This window comes from Passer montanus, unplaced genomic scaffold, assembly GCF_014805655.1.
Source record: "Passer montanus isolate IOZ18808 unplaced genomic scaffold, ASM1480565v1 scaffold161, whole genome shotgun sequence".
Lineage (NCBI taxonomy): Eukaryota > Metazoa > Chordata > Aves > Passeriformes > Passeridae > Passer > Passer montanus.
Genome location: NW_024363272.1, coordinates 405,851 through 420,771, shown reverse-complemented (window position 1 = coordinate 420,771; position 14,921 = coordinate 405,851). Strand labels below are relative to the sequence as shown.

Genomic DNA, 14,921 nt, shown 5'->3' with positions numbered 1-14,921 from the left:
ACCACCCCCCCCACCACCTGTCCCGGCCCCGGAGACACCCAGGAACACCCACAGCCACCAAACCGCTCCTGCTCCCCATCGCTGCCTCCCCCAGCACCAGGAGCCTCAGCCCCCCGCGGGTATTTCGGGGTGTTTGACCCCTGCCCCAGGGATCCCCAGCCTCTGGTGATGCCCGACTCAAGCCTCAGGGACCCCCAGGGACCCACACCCCCCTGGGGACACCCCAACCCCTGGGGGCTGCGTTGCAGTTCCCCTCACCAGAAGCTGAGGCACGGGGTTGTCTCCATCTGGCCAAAATTTGGAGGGGAAAATGAGTTTTTTGCCCATCTAGGCGCCAGAAAGGCCAGGGAGAACTGGGCTCCCTACTCCAGCACCAGGGACACCCCCAGGATGCCAAACCCCCAGGGATCCCCCAGCCCCTGCAATGCCCTGCCCAGTTCCAAGACACCCCAGCTGCTACTCAGGATGCCTGACCCCCACCCCAGTGACCCCCAGACTCTGGGATATTCCAGCCCCAAGGACCCCCAGCCCCCTGGGATGGTCAGTTCCAGCCCCTCCAGACACCACAGCTCCATTAGGGCCATAGACTTTCTTTATTTTCCCAAACAATTAAATAGTAGTATTTCTTTTGTTGTTTTTTTTTGTTTTTTAAACTGAAGTGGTTAAAAGCAGGCTGCCCCCTGCCCCATGGGGTGAGCCCCGCTGCCGGGGCAGGCAGGCATGGGGGACATTTATATTACCATTTATAAATAGAAAAATAAAACTCTCAAGCAGGGCGGGTTAGCAGTTAGCGTGGTTAGAGCTGGACCTGGCACGGGGTGCCCGTGGCAGACACCCCGTGCCCGCTGCAGACACCCACCCAGCCACCCAGGGGTGCAGGGACACTGTGGGTGACAGGGACAGACCCAGAGCAGGGGACAGGCAGGAACTGCTGCCAGGTGCTCCGTTTTGGGGGGATTTTTGCCATCCCCCCCAGCTGGATTTGGCCCCAGGGCAGGGTCTGGTGCTGCCTGGCTGGGGTTTGCCAGGCACCAACCCCAGCCCCAGCGCAGTGGTTAATAAAGCAATAAATACCAGGGGGGTCTGGGGCGCTTTAGGACAGAGCCAGACCCCTGTGCCACCCCGTGCCCCGGGGCAGTGCTGAGCCCCAACCTCCCCACAGCACCGGGGGTGCCCCTGTCCCTCCTCCCCAGCTCCGAGGGGTGCCCGGGGCTGGAGCACCCACCAGAAACGGGGGGGTGCTCACCCCTAAACCTGCAGGGCCTCGTGGCCCAGCACGCCCCCGGCCAGCCGGTAGAGCAGGCGGGAGTACCAGTGCATGCCCACCTCCGGCACGGTCCCGTTGCCCACCTCGGGGCGGGCTGGCAGCAGCGAGAGGAGCCCGTGGAAGAGGCGGAGTGGCGCGAACGCCCGGTGCGCCCAGCGGTGGCTCTCCAGCACGGCGTAGCAGGACGCCAGCACCCCGTTAACCAGCAAGGTGCCGTGCGAGGTCAGCGGGGCGAAGACCCCCACGCCGTCCTCCCGAGAGACCCTCAGCACCCGCGTGGGGCGCAGCCCCTGCCCGCCGGCCCCGCGGGCCAGCACGGCGTCGCCCGGGCGCACGCGGCGGGCGAAGACGGGCAGGAAGGCGGCGGAGCCGTTGCCCACGCCGCGGGCGGCGAACACCAGGTGGGACGGGGTGAGCAGCAGCCGGCGGGCTGGGCTGGCCGTCTCGATGGCCACGAAGGAGGCGCGTTGGCCGAGGTCTCGGTGCAGGAAGAGCAGCACCTCGGTGGGCACCAGGCGCCCGCCCGGCTCGGCGCCCAGCACGCGGTCGCCCTGGCGCAGCTCGGCCAGGCCCCGGTGCTCGCCGCTCTGCAGCGTCACGGTGGCGTGGCCGGGGAAGCAGCCGCCGGTGCGGACGGCCAGCGAGTTATCTGGGAGGGATGGAGAGAGTTGTTGGTGTCCCCCACCGGGCCACCTCCACCTCCAGAGGGGAAACGGCAAGGCCCGGACCCCCCAGAGCACCCCCGGAACAAAGCGGGTATTTTGCAAAGCTGCCCCGGTTCCTGCGTGCGGCTCCTGAATGCTGCAGGGCCCCTTTGTCCACCCTGCACTGACGCCCTTTGTTCCGGGCTCCAACGGTGACATTTATGGCCATTTTCACTTTCTGTCAATTGGCACTTCTGGACTGGATGGCAGCTGCTGGCTGGGGCAACTTTGGGGCTCTGGGGCTGGGGGCTGCATTGCTATTCTCCTCACCAGGAGCTGAGCCACAAGGTTGTCTCCATCTGGCCAAAATTTGGAGGGGAAAGTGAAGTTTTTGCCAATCAGGGGTGCCAGGTAGACCAGGGGGAGCCGGGCTGGGGCCAGACACCACCCAGAGCAATAATCCCACACGGATCCAGGACATCAAGGGGGTCAGCAGGGAGGTCTATGGGGATGGCAGCCCCCTGCCCTGCTGGCAGCCCCTTCTGCGTGGTACCTGCTTTGACAGAGACGTGGATGTGCGCCTTGGACTCGTAGTAGACCCAGTCGAAGCCGGCCTCCACGGCCAGGCGTGCCAGCATGCCGTACTTGTGGCGGTCCCGGTCGGACGTGGTGATGTCCAGCGCCCGGCCCTCGTAGTGCAGAGAGTCGGGGAGGTGGTGGCCGTCCTCATCCCAGCCCTCTGTCACCCTCAGCTTCACCCCCGGCCACATGTTCATCACCGCGATGGCCAGCGAGTTCACACGCTCCTTGCAGCGCTGTGGGGACACCGGCGTCACCCTCCCCACGACACGCAGGGACAGACAGACACCAGGGCTTGGAGGGACCCAAAGGGGGTGCTGTGGGGGCAGGTGGGGTGCCCCCCCAGGGTGCAGAGGGAGTCAGGGCCAAGCTGCCCCCCCCGGCTGGATTCGGGTTGAACGTTAACCTGCCCCGGGGTCCCGTGGTGGAGCACGGGCAGCCGGGCAGAACAGGCAAGGGACCGGGAAGGGCACCGGGACGGTGTCACCTTCCCCGCGGCCACGGCCGTGACTCATTAACCTGCTGGGGGGGCTGTGAAGCCGAGCTGGGGGCAGCTGACCCTGAACCAGCCCCGAGTCTGGGCTGGCAGGGAGAGCCGGGGGTCCCAGGCGGTTCTGGGGTCCCTCTCCCCATCAGCAGTGGGGTGCAGGGGTGGGAGCTCTCCCCGTCCCCGTCCCCCCCCCGCAGCCGCTGAGGTCACAGCGTCCCTCGATGCCCCAGTGCCCCCCTCCCTCCCCCGTTAACAAAGCGGCTCCCGGGAGCGCGGGGCCGCGGGGGCGGCAGTGCGGGGCGCGGGCCCGGGGCGGCCGTGCCCGGGAATGCCGCCGCGGCCACAAAGGGCCCTTTCAGCCCCCCGCCCCCCGGGCCGGCTCCGCGCCCGCGGCTCCGCCGGGCTCCGCCGCCCCGGCCCCGCCGCCTCCGCCGTCCCGGCTCGCGGGAGCTGCCGGCGCCGCCTGGACCACTCGCAGCATCCCCCGTCGCCATGGCGACCGCGGGGCCGCCCCTCGCCATGGCAACCGTGAGCATCCCGGCGGGCGCGCGGCGCGTCCCGGGCTCTCGCCGCCCCGTGATCCGCCCCGAGCAGGGGGTACCGGGGCCTCCCCCTCCGCGCTGTCCTTGGGGCCGGGGCGCGGCGGCGCTGGGGGAGCGGAGCCGCCGGTACCTCGTGCCGCCGGTGCCGTCCCGTCCCGTTAATCCCCGACGGTCCCGAATCAACAACAGAACGGAGCGGGGCACCGGGGCGAGGTACCGTGCGGCCCCGGAGGCTCCGTGCTCCCGGGGAGGGTCGGTGCCACTCGGGAGCACCCGTGAGCCCCGGGACGATCGGTGGCGACCGGGAGAGCTCCGTGAGACCTGAGCGCGTCGGTGCCGACTGAGAAAGGTCCATGAGCCCTGTCGAGGGTCGCTCTGATCCCGCCCATCCCCCCCGCCGCCCCCGCGCCCCCGGGAGCGAGGCCGGACCGGGCCGGGCCGGGCGCAGCCCCCACCTCGGTCATGAGCCGGTCCGCCCCCGTGTTCTCCTCGTCCTTGAAGATGATGTCGGGGTTGTAGTTGGGCACCAGCTCCCTGAAGCGCTCCGAGCCCCGCAGCACTTTGCCCTCCGCCTTGCCGCTCGCCCCCAGCGTCTGCTCGGGCACGTTGGGCACGAACTGCTTGTAGAGCAGGGGCGAAAGCTGCCGCCGCCCCAGCCGCCGCCGCCCCACCGGGCCCCGACCCGGGCCGCAGCCCAGCACCGGCGCGGCCAGCAGGGAGGCGGCGAGCCCGAGCAGGACGAGGGCGAGCGGCCTCCACCGGGGCATCCCGCCCGCCGGGCCCCGCTGCCTCCGCGGGTCCCGCTCAGTCGCCGGGGGCACGGGCGGCTGGGGCGGGCATGGTCCCGGTGTGGCGGCCCCGGGGCTTTTAGATGGTCGCGGTGCCAGGGGCGGGTCGGCTCCGTTTCCTTCTCACACCCACGGTCCCGTCGCTGCTGCGGGATCCGTGGCCGCTCGGGACGGCTGACCACCCCCCCGCCCCGTACCCCCCCCGCCGGTGCCGCCACCCACTCGGAGCGCCGCCGGTTGCGCGCCCACGGTATCAGCACCCCCTCGCCTGCACCCCGGTCCCGGGAAGTCCCCGACACAGCCCCAGCCTTAGGGAAAGCCCTGGCAGAACGGCGTCCCAGCACCGGGCACCGGCACCCAGCTCCGGGCACTGCCCTGGCGCTGGCACCCGGTTCCTAAGGCTGCCCCGGGACCGGCACCGGGATCTCAGTCTTGCTCCCCCTTCCCGTCTAAGCCCCGCGCTCTGGTGCCGCCTCCTCTCCACGCTCTCCGGTACCGGAACCCCCCCTTATCCAAACGCCGCGGTTCTGGTCCCGGGACCTCTCCAGTCACCGCCTGTTGGGACCGGGGACGCTTCTCTCCCAGTCCCGGTCCTTCTTCTCCTCGCACCGGGGACCCTCGTTATTCTAAGGCTGCGCCGCCGGTGTCCGCACCTGCTCCGTCCCCTTGGCACAGCCCCGCTCCCGTGCCCCGCTCCCTGGCGCTACCCCGGTCCCCTCTGCTCCGTCCGACCCACGGTCCCGGTCCCCGTTCGTGGCCCAGCCCCCGGTACCGGCTGCCTCGGGTGCTGCTCGGCACCGTGCGCCGCCCTCAGCCGCCCCGGCCGGGCTGCCCCCACCGCGGCCGCTCGGCTCCGGCGCTGGGCAGCCCCGTCGGGCCCCGCCTCGGAGCCGCGAGCCNNNCAGCGGCGGCCACATCCCCCGGGGCCGCCCCCGCCGGGCTGCCCTGCCCCGGCCGGCCCCTCCGCTCCCCGGGACCAGGACACCCCCGGAGCGGCACCGGGGGATGTGGCACCGGGGTCCAGGCACCGCCGAGGACGGGGCTGGGCTGGTCTGGGACTGGCACCGGGCTGCGGGACTGGCACCGGGCTCCCACCGTGCCTCCAGGAGCGGGGCACCCCCGAGACCGGGACCGGGACCCCCGCGCTCCCGGCAAAGCCCCCCAGGGCACTGCGGGCCCCGGCGAGGGCGGGAGGCACCAGCGGGGTGCTGGAAGGTTGGAGGGGGGGTCCCGGCCCCCCCCCAGCTCCCCCGCAGCCCCGGTGCCAGCCCGGGGTGACTGGGAGGGGAGCAGGTCGCGGGGAAATCGCGGGCACCGATGGCCTCATTTCCTGCAATATAAAGCAGGTTTCCTGCGCTTCCTGCTCGGCCCCAGCCGCGGGAGGGGGCGAGGGGGGGCCTGGGCCCCCCACCCCCGCCATGGAGGGGCGGGGGGCGGCCTGGCTCGGCCCCAGCCGGGGCAGGATGGGTGGGGGGCCGGTTCCCGGGGCAGTTTCCGCTCCCTCCGTGCCAGGAGGTGAAGGCTCTGCTTTGCCCCTCACCCCGAAGGCACCCGGAGCCCCCCAACACCCCCGGGGTCCCTCAGCTCAGCCCTCGCCCCTGGCCCTGCCTGGAAGAAGCTCGTTAACCCCAACCAGGAAGAGCGTTAATTAATGGCCCCATAGGGGCCATAAGGAGGGGCAGGACTGTGACCCCCCAAGGCAGGGACACCCCGCCCCTGCCCCCTTCCTCCTCGGTCCTGCCCTCGGGAGGAATAAAACCCCCAGATTTTCGAGTATTTTTATATAAAAAACAGTCAGTGTTTATTTCTCCAAGCAAGTTCTGTTGTAACAGAGACCTGACATACTCATCACAGGAGAAGGGGGGCTGTCCCCTGCACCTGAGGCCTCCCTATAAGGGACCCCAAAGACCTTGGGGTGGGCAGGGGACAACCAGTGTCCCCCTGCAGCCCCAGAGTGACAGAGGGGTGGAGTGTGGAGTGGCTCTGGGCACAGGACCCCCTCCCACAGCATCAGGACAGCATTTAAAATTCAGCCAGACCCCGGGGAGCAGCCAGGGGAGGTCAGGGGTGGGTCCTGGCCATTGTTGCACGAGGTATGTAAAATAGGGGTGGGGGGCTGCAGCCAGCACAGCCTCGGGGGGACCCCGCTCCCCTTGGGGATGTGGCTCAAGGCCAAGGCTCAGTAGCACAACAGCTGAGACAGAGCAGGGGGGGCAACCCCCAAAGGTGTCTCAGCTTTCCCTGAGGGGCTCTGAGGCACCGGGAGCTATCAGGGCCAGCTCTGTGGCTGGCAGCCACCCCGGTGGCCACCACAGTGAGGAGGGGGACACGTCCCTGTCCCCCCAGCCCTAGCAGGGCTTGCTGCGGGTCCGGCAGCGCGTCACGGGCAGTGGCAGCTTGTGCAGACCTGGGTACAGGGAGAGTGTGAGAGCCAGGCTGGGGGGACACGGGACACCCCGGCAGCCACCGCCGTGTCCCCGTGTCCCTGTCCTCACCAAAGGCACGGATCAGCTCGGCCTGCACTGCCCAGGACACCCTTTTGACCAGGCACAGCGTGGTGAGCCCAGCAAAGCCCATGTTGTAGAGGAAGACGATGTAGAAGTTCCCCAACCAGTTGAAGCGGCCAAAATCCCCCAGGAGGTCAAAACGGGTGATCCCTGCACAGGGTGGGGTACACTGGTCAGGGCACCCCAGTTCTGGGGCCACCCCCATGCAGGCATCACCCTGATCCCTCTGGGAGGCTCACCCAGTGTCCTGGAGAAGACAGGCAGTGCTGAGCTGAGCACCAGCAAGGAGACGCAGTTCCCGATGATCTGGGGACGAGGAGGAGGAGGAGGTTTGGGGGGCAGTGCTGCTGCAGGGAACCCCCAGACCGCCAGGGAACCGCTGGGGGGTCCTGCCTGGCACTGTCCTCCCACGTGGGGGCTGCACAGGGACACACGCTGTGGGGAGGAGGGTCTTGCACCCCCACAGGAGCCCCCAGCCCCGTCCTGCTGCTCCCACCTTGGTGAGGGGGGTGTCCTGCCGCTCCGGCAGCAGCCGAGTGAACAGGGGGGAGCTGTAGAAGCCCACGACAGAGGAGAGCATTAGGTAGCTGCAAGGAGTGTTAAGGAGGAAAACAGCATGGGCTGGCGCTGGGAACAGTGTTGGGGACACAGGGGACGTCGCTGGGGACACAAGTGCCCGCCTGAAGGATACAAAATGAGGACAACCTGCAGTGCAGCTCCAAAGGAGCCAAAGATGGAGAAGGAAACCTGGCCCAGGGATGCGTCCTGCAGGAAGAGGAGGGAGCAGGTTGGGGAGGAATGTCCCCAGAGCAGCCAGCGACACGATCCTGAGCTGTCCCATGCCCCCAGCCGGGTACCTGGATGCCCCGTGGCATCGCGGCATCGTCCAGCAGCAGCTCCAGGACGTGGAAGCAGACAATGAGCACAGAGATGCCCTGGGAGGAGCAGGGAGGGCGTGAGGGCACTGGTGAGGACGGGGACAACCCCCAGCTCCCCTGGCAGCCCAGGGTCACTCACTGTCAGTGCCAGGAGGCCCAGCATGGCCAGGGGGTAGCCCAGGTTCCTCTGCCAGGGTGATGCTCGGTGCCGCAGCTCTGTGGGGAGGATGTGCCCAGGTGAGAGGGGAGCACAGCTCCCACCCCAGGGCAGGAGATTGAGGGGGCCCCAAAGTGCCAAACAGCCCCCAGCCCATCTCCCAGCCACCCTCCCTCAACAGAGCACGGACTGCCAGGGACCAGTGCTCCCAGTGCCAGGCTGGAGGGCACCCAGAGTCCCCTCCCCCTGCCAGGCTCCTCACCCAGCTTCCGCCTCTTGCTCCGGATGGCAAAGAATTGCTCCCGCAGCATCTCCATGTCCAGATTCAGCCAGCAGGAAGCTTTGCCTGCTGGGGAGAGACCCAAGAGGCTCAGTGGGGGATGAAGGCTCCTATGGGTGGGGTAGAGGGCCCCCCAATCCACCCCGTGCTCCCCTTTGCCAAGCAGCAGCACCCACCAGAGCGGATCCTGTGGGACACAGCGGCTTCCTCAAACCTCGTGCAGCTCAGCTGCTCATCCAGGTCTTCCAGGAGCTGGGGGAGGATGAGGAGCATGTGAGTGGCTGCTGGGGGGTGTGAATATCTCCCCGTGCCCGCGGTGGGTGACCAGGCAGCCCTGGGGGCAGTCACCCCCAAAGCTGGGGCAGAGGGATTGTGGGGTGAGGCCTTACCCGGGGTTTCACCAGCAGCTTCCCAGTGACAGTGAACATGGTGGAGAGGCCAAAGGGGGTGCACACTGTGGTGGGAGGAGAGGCTGAACAGGGGGTGCCCCGCCATCCTACCCCTCCCCACACCCTCAGAAGGATCCTGGAGACTTCAGCCATGAGCCATGGCCCCTCCAGACCCCATTTGGATGGAGCACCAGCAGGGCATCAACTGCGGGGGCACAACTTACACAGCAGCAGCAGGACACCGAAAAGCGAGATGCAGGAGTAGAGGTAGGGCAGATAATATTCCCAGAGATCTGCAGAGACAGCAGGATCAGGCCATGGCACCAGAGATCCCTTGTTCCACTCAGTGCCAGGGTCTGGTCCTGGAGCAGGCAGAGCCCGGCTCACCCACCGTAGAGTGACTGGCGACTGGCAGCGTCGTTGCCCACGATGGCAGAGGCCACCCAGACCATGCCCAGCACCAGCAGCGTCAGCAGCAGCAGCACCACCGAGGTCTCGTACACCCTGGCCATGATGCCCTGCAGGAGCTGGGTCAGCAGGGACTCACAGAGAGGGGGCACAGGGGGGACAAGTGAAGGACCACCCACCTTCTTGGATCCTGCAAACCCCTCTGACTCGGTGAAGAAGTAGGCAAAGGGCATGAGGAAGACCAGGGACATATTGGAGAAGAGGAAAACCAAATTCCAGAGGCCTGGAAAAGGGGGAACAGCATGGGGTGAGCTCCAGGCAGGGCAACCCTGACCCACGGATTTTGGGGGCACCCCAGGGTCACCCCGTGCACCCACCATGAATGAGGGACCCGTTGAGCCACTGGATGTAGTAGTTCTGGGGGAAGGAGAGCAGCACCTCGTTGCTGATGATGGAGAAGGGCAGGAGGAGGACAGCACCCAGTGCCACAGCCAGGGTGAAGGTACAGAGCCCCAGCCTGCCACAGGGACAAGCAGGGTCAAGGTTCCTCTGCATGTCACAGCCCAGCTCTGCCCCCCAGCATCACCAGCACCCACGGGACACTCTGTCCTGGCTGAGGAAGAGGCCGAGCACCAGGGAAGGGGACGGGCAGGAACTTACGCAATCCTGTTGACAGCAGCATCCTCGTCATCGTGAACTGCGGGGACAAAATCCCAAAGCAAAGGACTGGGGGAGGTAGGGCTGCCCAGAGCATCGCTGCCTCCCCCTGCCCACGTTCTCCCCACTCCAAATCCGACAGAAATCCTCCCAGGGAATTCTGGCTTTGCTCCCACCTAGGGCAGCAGTTGGTGTCAGGGCAATCAGGCTGTGGTGGGGCTGGGGCTGCTGGGGGAGGCCAAAAGCAATGGAGGAACAGGAGGAACCCTGGGGAGGCTGAATGAGGAGGCTTCAAAGGCTGCCTGGCTCTGGCAGCTCCCACTCTTACCTGCTGTGAAATCCGTGTGCTTCTTAAAGTGGGTTATGATGAAGTGGCAGAGGATGTAGAGGCTGGCGAAGAGCAGGGCACAGATCTGTGGGCAGAGGAGTGTGGGCATGCCCTGAGGGCAGCTCTCCTACCCCAGTGATGCTGCCAGCCCTGGGGCTTGTCAGCTCCACCCTATTTGTTTTTCCACTCCTGGTCCTGGTTACACCCCACCCGTGTGCTCAGACCTATCTGTTCAATGGGGACTGCACCCAGCCTTCACACACGGGTGCCCACAAGCTGGCACAGCACCCAGGCTGGGTGAAAGGGGGCTGAGACCCCACCCAAGAAGGTCTGGACCAGCCTGTGCTGGCAAATCTGTGACCCCGTGGGACATCTCTGGAGTGCCCGATCCCACAGGCCTGGCCTTGTCGGCAGAGCCACGAGAACAGCCTTGAATCAGGCGCCAAGGACATCTGCGGTGTCCCTGCTGCCCCCGCTGGAACAGCGCAGGCGATGTCCGGGGAGGGAACACGGCGACCTTTCATCCCGCCGGGAACGCGTCAGGGTGAGGAAAGGTCGCCTGAATCCTCCACCTTGGCACGGGTGCAGCGGGGAGCAGCTGTGGCACCTCCCTTCTGCCCGCCCGGGGGTGCCCAGGGTCTGCCCGTGGGGTGGCAGGGAGCCCCCAGAGCTGGCCCAGAAGGGCAGCACCCAGCAGGTCCTTCTGCTCTGCTGCTGCTCCCACCCAGTGAAGGGTCTCAGGCCACTGCTCCCTCCTGCCACGGGCTGTACCCCACAGAACAATGCTCTACCCCCAACTCCTCCTGCACTCAGTGAAATTGGGTTAAGTAAGTTTTGTGTGCCAAGCCAGGGGCTCCTGTGGGATGCAGCTCCCCAGAATGGAGGTCTGGGGGGCTCCAGGGCAGAGCTGACAGGCTTTGGCCACCAGCTCCTCCCTGCAGGCACCGAATGTGGCTGTGGCAAGGCAGCCTTGGCACTGCCAGTCACAGCCCACTGGGCTGCCGTGCCAAGGCCCTCAGGGGATGCCAGGACCGGGACATCCATGTCATCCCCACCCCTGAGCCTGTGGTAGCAGGAGCAGAGGAGCAAACCCAGCTGTGTCCCTGTGCGGTACCCGAGATTTAGGGAGCTCTGTAGGGTCCTGCTGTCCCCTCCCTGCCGGCCTGGGGACAGGGACAGAGCCGGGAGCCTGGCATGGGGCTGGCACGGCCCTGACACCAGCACGGCCCAGCACGACGGCAGCGCAGCCGGGACTCCTGGAGCGGCAGAGGGGTCGCGGCAGGGGCTGGGCAGGGGCCAGCGCTGGCTCCCCGCTATCTGCCAGGAAAGCGCAGCCCCGCCGGCCCCGGCCCCGGCCCCGATAAGCACGGGGTGTGGAGCCCTGCCACAGCCGGGCCGTGGAGCTGCCACCGGCGATCCCGATGGTCCCACGGAAGGCTGCGAGCTCCCAGCCGCCGTCCCAGCTCTCCCCGCCACACCGAGCCCCTTCCCCGCCCGGGCACTCACGATGCACTCGCGGACCCTCTCGTGGAAGAGCTGCTCCCGCACGGCCAGCGCGTCCTGCTCCACAGGGGCCATTCTGCGGCCAGCATGGCAGGGCCGGGCAGGGCTGCCGAGGGCAGGGGCAGGACGCCAAGGCCGGTACCGCCACGCCGGCCCAGCCGCTCCGGTCCCGCCGGGAATCGCCGCTCCGGTCCCGCCGGTCCCGGCCCAGCGCCGCCGTGCTGGCCCCGCCCCCTCTTAGCCCCGCCCCTTTCCTCGTTACAAAGTATCCGCTCCCCAGGGGGTGAAAGAGGCCGGTAGGTCACGCCCCCTGCCGCCTATTGGCTGCGAGGCTTGAATGAGGCGAAGGTCATTGGTGGGAGCGCGGCGCGCCGCGCGCTGATAGGCTGAGGCCGCCCGCCGCTCCCACGGGCGCGCCGCCCCAGCGCCGCCCCCCGGGATTAGGAGCAGGGAGGGAGATAATCCCGGAACGCGGATAATCCCGGGAGCGGTAATCACGGAGAGCAGCGGGGGGCTGGGCTGGGCTCCTGAGCGCTGGGGGCACTCGGCGAGCAAGGCCACCCGGGGGGGGATCGGAGACAGCTCATGAAGGAGCACAGCGGCACCCAGGGTGAGGCCCCACCCTGTGGAAGCCTGCGATGTGGGGGCTTCACCCCCCCAGATCTGCAGGGGAGGGATGGGCAGCTCGGGTAACAGCAGGGCCATGCCAGCTGCCTCACTGGGCACAGACAATAGGGACAGTCTGTTCCCATGGGATGGGGCCAGGCGGCCTGGGGGAGAGCGGGCACTGACACAGAGGGTTTGTATCCGACACAGTGTAGATTCTCTTAAAGCCTTTTATTCACAGACACGGTACAGACACATGGAAAATCTGCATGATCACATCCGAGAGGGCAGCGTATCCCTGGCCGAGCCCACGGGGCCAAACCCCACGAAGTGCACAAGGAAGCTCAAGTGTTTGAAGCAGACATTTCGTGGACATGCGACAGTGACAGAAGGAACCCAGCGGGAAGGGGAAAACAAGACCAAACTGTCAGAATTCTGAACTTCAGCTGTTAATGAAGTTGCTGATTTGCCCAGAAAGACACATATATCCCCCAAAACTCTCAGACTTTTGGGGGTACCTCTGTCCACTCCACTTCCAGCCACTGCACCATGATTCAGCATGACCTGGCCTCAGGAGAAGGGACCCCTAACTGCCCCTTCCCTAAAGCTGCTTCCTCCTATGACCCCGGCAATCTGCTTGAGGGAAGGGGCAATCCCCTAGAGCCGCCCCAGCAAGAGTTAAATACTCAGCACAGCTGCTCATAAGCAGTTGGTCAAGCAGGATCAGCGTCCAGATCAAGGAGAAACCTCACATGACCTTAAAAAGGGATGAAATAAGGTTTTCCCAGGGACAGAAATGACACAGTTCCACAAGCCCTATCACACCTCTGGAACCTGCCATGCTCAGGGTGCACATCCTGTGCTGGTGGGGTTGTAGAACACTGAGTAAAGGCATTCAGGTCAAGGGGAAGGGAGGGGGCTGATCCTGATCACTTAGAGGATCCAGACCCCATAGGGAGCCAGGATGTGCTGCAGGCTGACACATGACCCACAACAAATCCATCCAGATCCTGGAGGCACAACAGGGGTCATGCAGGTCCCACCAGGAAGGTGGGAGGTCCCTCCTGGGACATCCCCACTCTGCCCCAAAGCACTGATGGGCTGAGAAGGACCTGCCCAGGGACACCTGGAGCTTCCCGTTGTCCCCACATCCCCCGCAGGGTGAGACCCCCCAGGACCCTCACCAGCTTGCGGATGCGGTCAAGGACCAGGTCGATGATCTCCTTGCCGATGGTGTAGTGGCCGCGGGCGTAGTTGTTGGCCGCATCCTCCTTGCCCGTGATCAGCTGCTCGGGGTGGAAGAGCTGCCGGTACGTGCCGGTGCGCACCTCGTCTGCGGGGACAGCCCCGGGCCCCGTTAGCGCCCGGCGCCCGCCGCCAGCGCCCGCCCCGCCGGCCGCCCCCCGCGCCCTCACCGATCACCGTGGGCTCCAGGTCCACGAACACGGCCCGGGGCACGTGCTTGCCGGCGCCCGTCTCGCTGAAGAACGTGTTGAAGGAGTCGTCCCCCCCGCCGATGGTCTTGTCGCTGGGCATCTGCCCGTCGGGCTGGATGCCGTGCTCCAGGCAGTACAGCTCCCAGCACGCATTGCCGATCTGCACGCCCGCTTGGCCCACGTGGATGGAGATGCACTCGCGCTGCGGGGGCACACCACGCTGCCTCACCTCTTCTGTCCCCTCTCTGTCCCAGCCCGGCACCCACCGGGCTGGCACCGAGCTGGGGAGGGGCTCTCCCCGAGGCTGGATGGGGCCAGACCCTGCCCGGGTGCACCCACTGTGCTCAGCTGTGCTGGTCCCATCCTGCTCCCCCTCCCCAGGAGCTCAGACCCTGCACCACTTGGTGCCCTTCACCCTACACACCCCACAGTGCTCAGTTCTGGGGGTCCCATCCTGCCCCTCCCCACTGAGGGACTGAGCACACGATAGGCACAGGCTCAGCCCCCCAAACCCTGGTTGTGCCCTGGCTCGCACAAGGCTGACCCAGCATCACCCCAAACTCCAGCTGGAGACACCCAGGGAGGTGTGGAGGGACCAGATCCTGCCCGGGTGCACCCACTGTGCTCAGCTGTGGTGGTCCCATCCTGCTCCCCCTCCCCAGGAGCTGAGACCCTCCACCACTTGGTGCCCTTCACCCTACACACCCCACAGAGGCAGGAATTAGGGTTGCTCAGGGTTATTGCTGTTCCCCACTATTCCAAATCTCCTCCATCCCTGGCTCCGATGTGGAAAGGGACACCCCCATATATCAGGGAACGTCTCCCTGAGTGTGCTCAGCTCCAAGGCTCCCATCCCGCCCCTCCCGGGAGCTGCGACCCTGCCCTCGGGGGGGTGAAGGGATCTCACAGGGGCTCAAGCTCAGCACCCCCAAACCCCAATTGTGCCCTAGCGCCACCCCAAAGAGTGGCTGAGCTTCGCTGGGGCCATCCAGGGTCCGAGGAGGGAACCGTGGGGTGACATCCGTGTTTGGGAACAGCGTGCAGCCACCTGCGGGCAGCTTCTGGGGGTCCCACCACCCCGCAGCTGCCACCACCTGCTCCCAAATGGCGCCCGGGGACGACATTTTCCAGCCGGGCCGCCTAGGCAGGGCGAGGCCGGGAGGAGGAGGAGGAAGAGGAAGCTCGGAGCGCAGCAGCTGACCCGAAACCGCGGGGACGGGCCGGTGGCGTCACCCTCGGGGGGTCGCGCACATTCCCGGCCGCTCCCTGCCCCGCGCCAGCTGCTCCGCGCATTCCGCGGAGCCCGGGCTTTGGGGGGGACCTGGAGCCGAGGGTGCCCCCCACGAGCCCCCCAGGAGCCATCATGGAGCGGGACCAGCCCACGGCTCGGATGGGGAGAAAACAGGGAATTTCGTGCTTAGGGTGTGGGGGTGAGGTTTGGGGGGTCCAGAGCTGGATTTTT

At 66.8% G+C, this 14,921-nt stretch overlaps 4 protein-coding genes across 6 annotated transcripts in view; all 4 read right to left on the bottom strand.

Annotated features, from left to right (window-relative positions):
- Positions 1 to 583: 583 nt before the first annotated feature.
- DHH (desert hedgehog signaling molecule) lies at positions 584 to 5,074 on the bottom strand. Its single transcript, XM_039703258.1, has 3 exons — positions 3,978 to 5,074; positions 2,465 to 2,726; positions 584 to 1,916 (listed from the first exon to the last, which is right to left on the bottom strand). Exons 1-3 carry the CDS (start codon positions 4,287 to 4,289, stop codon positions 1,249 to 1,251), a joined length of 1,242 nt encoding a protein of 413 aa, XP_039559192.1. The 5' UTR covers positions 4,290 to 5,074; the 3' UTR covers positions 584 to 1,248.
- Positions 5,075 to 6,086: 1,012 nt separating this feature from the next.
- Positions 6,087 to 11,636, bottom strand: LMBR1L (limb development membrane protein 1 like). 3 transcript variants are annotated; one of them, XM_039703254.1, is made up of 17 exons: positions 11,421 to 11,636; positions 9,915 to 9,999; positions 9,590 to 9,626; positions 9,307 to 9,446; positions 9,109 to 9,212; positions 8,913 to 9,039; positions 8,746 to 8,814; positions 8,522 to 8,586; positions 8,309 to 8,384; positions 8,115 to 8,201; positions 7,835 to 7,911; positions 7,675 to 7,752; positions 7,509 to 7,582; positions 7,314 to 7,404; positions 7,057 to 7,123; positions 6,806 to 6,967; positions 6,087 to 6,717 (listed from the first exon to the last, which is right to left on the bottom strand). In XM_039703254.1, exons 1-17 carry the CDS (start codon positions 11,490 to 11,492, stop codon positions 6,659 to 6,661), a joined length of 1,470 nt encoding a protein of 489 aa, XP_039559188.1. In that variant the 5' UTR covers positions 11,493 to 11,636; the 3' UTR covers positions 6,087 to 6,658. The 3 variants fall into 3 exon arrangements, with proteins under 3 accessions (XP_039559188.1, XP_039559189.1, XP_039559190.1); XM_039703255.1 differs by having other exon boundaries at positions 8,115 to 8,198; XM_039703256.1 differs by lacking the exon at positions 11,421 to 11,636 and having other exon boundaries at positions 9,590 to 9,595; positions 9,915 to 9,998.
- Positions 11,637 to 12,235: 599 nt separating this feature from the next.
- LOC120499491 (tubulin alpha-1A chain) overlaps positions 12,236 to 14,921 on the bottom strand; it is a 10,465-nt gene continuing 7,779 nt past the window's right edge. The window contains exon 5 of the mRNA XM_039703268.1: positions 12,236 to 12,425. The gene's annotated coding sequence lies outside the window, so the exon portion shown is untranslated. The remainder of the gene's footprint in view (positions 12,426 to 14,921) is intronic.
- Positions 13,037 to 14,921, bottom strand: part of LOC120499499 (tubulin alpha-3 chain-like) — a 2,149-nt gene continuing 264 nt past the window's right edge. Inside the window, exons 2-3 of the mRNA XM_039703284.1 lie at positions 13,439 to 13,661; positions 13,037 to 13,356 (exon numbers count right to left, since the gene is read on the bottom strand). Coding sequence (XP_039559218.1) covers positions 13,052 to 13,356; positions 13,439 to 13,661 — 528 coding nt within the window. The 3' untranslated portion in view covers positions 13,037 to 13,051. The remainder of the gene's footprint in view (positions 13,357 to 13,438; positions 13,662 to 14,921) is intronic.

What these genes read in the sequence shown, in the direction of transcription:
- LMBR1L (XM_039703254.1), bottom strand. Translation starts at nt 11,492, where the DNA reads ATGGCCCCTGTGGAGCAGGACGCGCTGGCCGTGCGGGAGCAGCTCTTC. An exon ending in GCACACGGATTTCACAGCAG is followed by an intron (nt 9,627 to 9,914) that starts GTAAGAGTGGGA and finishes TTGTCCCCGCAG; the next exon opens with TTCACGATGACGAGGATGCT. An exon ending in GCTGCTGTCAACAGGATTGC is followed by an intron (nt 9,447 to 9,589) that starts GTAAGTTCCTGC and finishes TCCCTGTGGCAG; the next exon opens with GCTGGGGCTCTGTACCTTCA.
- DHH (XM_039703258.1), bottom strand. Translation starts at nt 4,289, where the DNA reads ATGCCCCGGTGGAGGCCGCTCGCCCTCGTCCTGCTCGGGCTCGCCGCC. An exon ending in CGGACCGGCTCATGACCGAG is followed by an intron (nt 2,727 to 3,977) that starts GTGGGGGCTGCG and finishes GTGTCCCCACAG; the next exon opens with CGCTGCAAGGAGCGTGTGAA. An exon ending in CCACGTCTCTGTCAAAGCAG is followed by an intron (nt 1,917 to 2,464) that starts GTACCACGCAGA and finishes CATCCCTCCCAG; the next exon opens with ATAACTCGCTGGCCGTCCGC.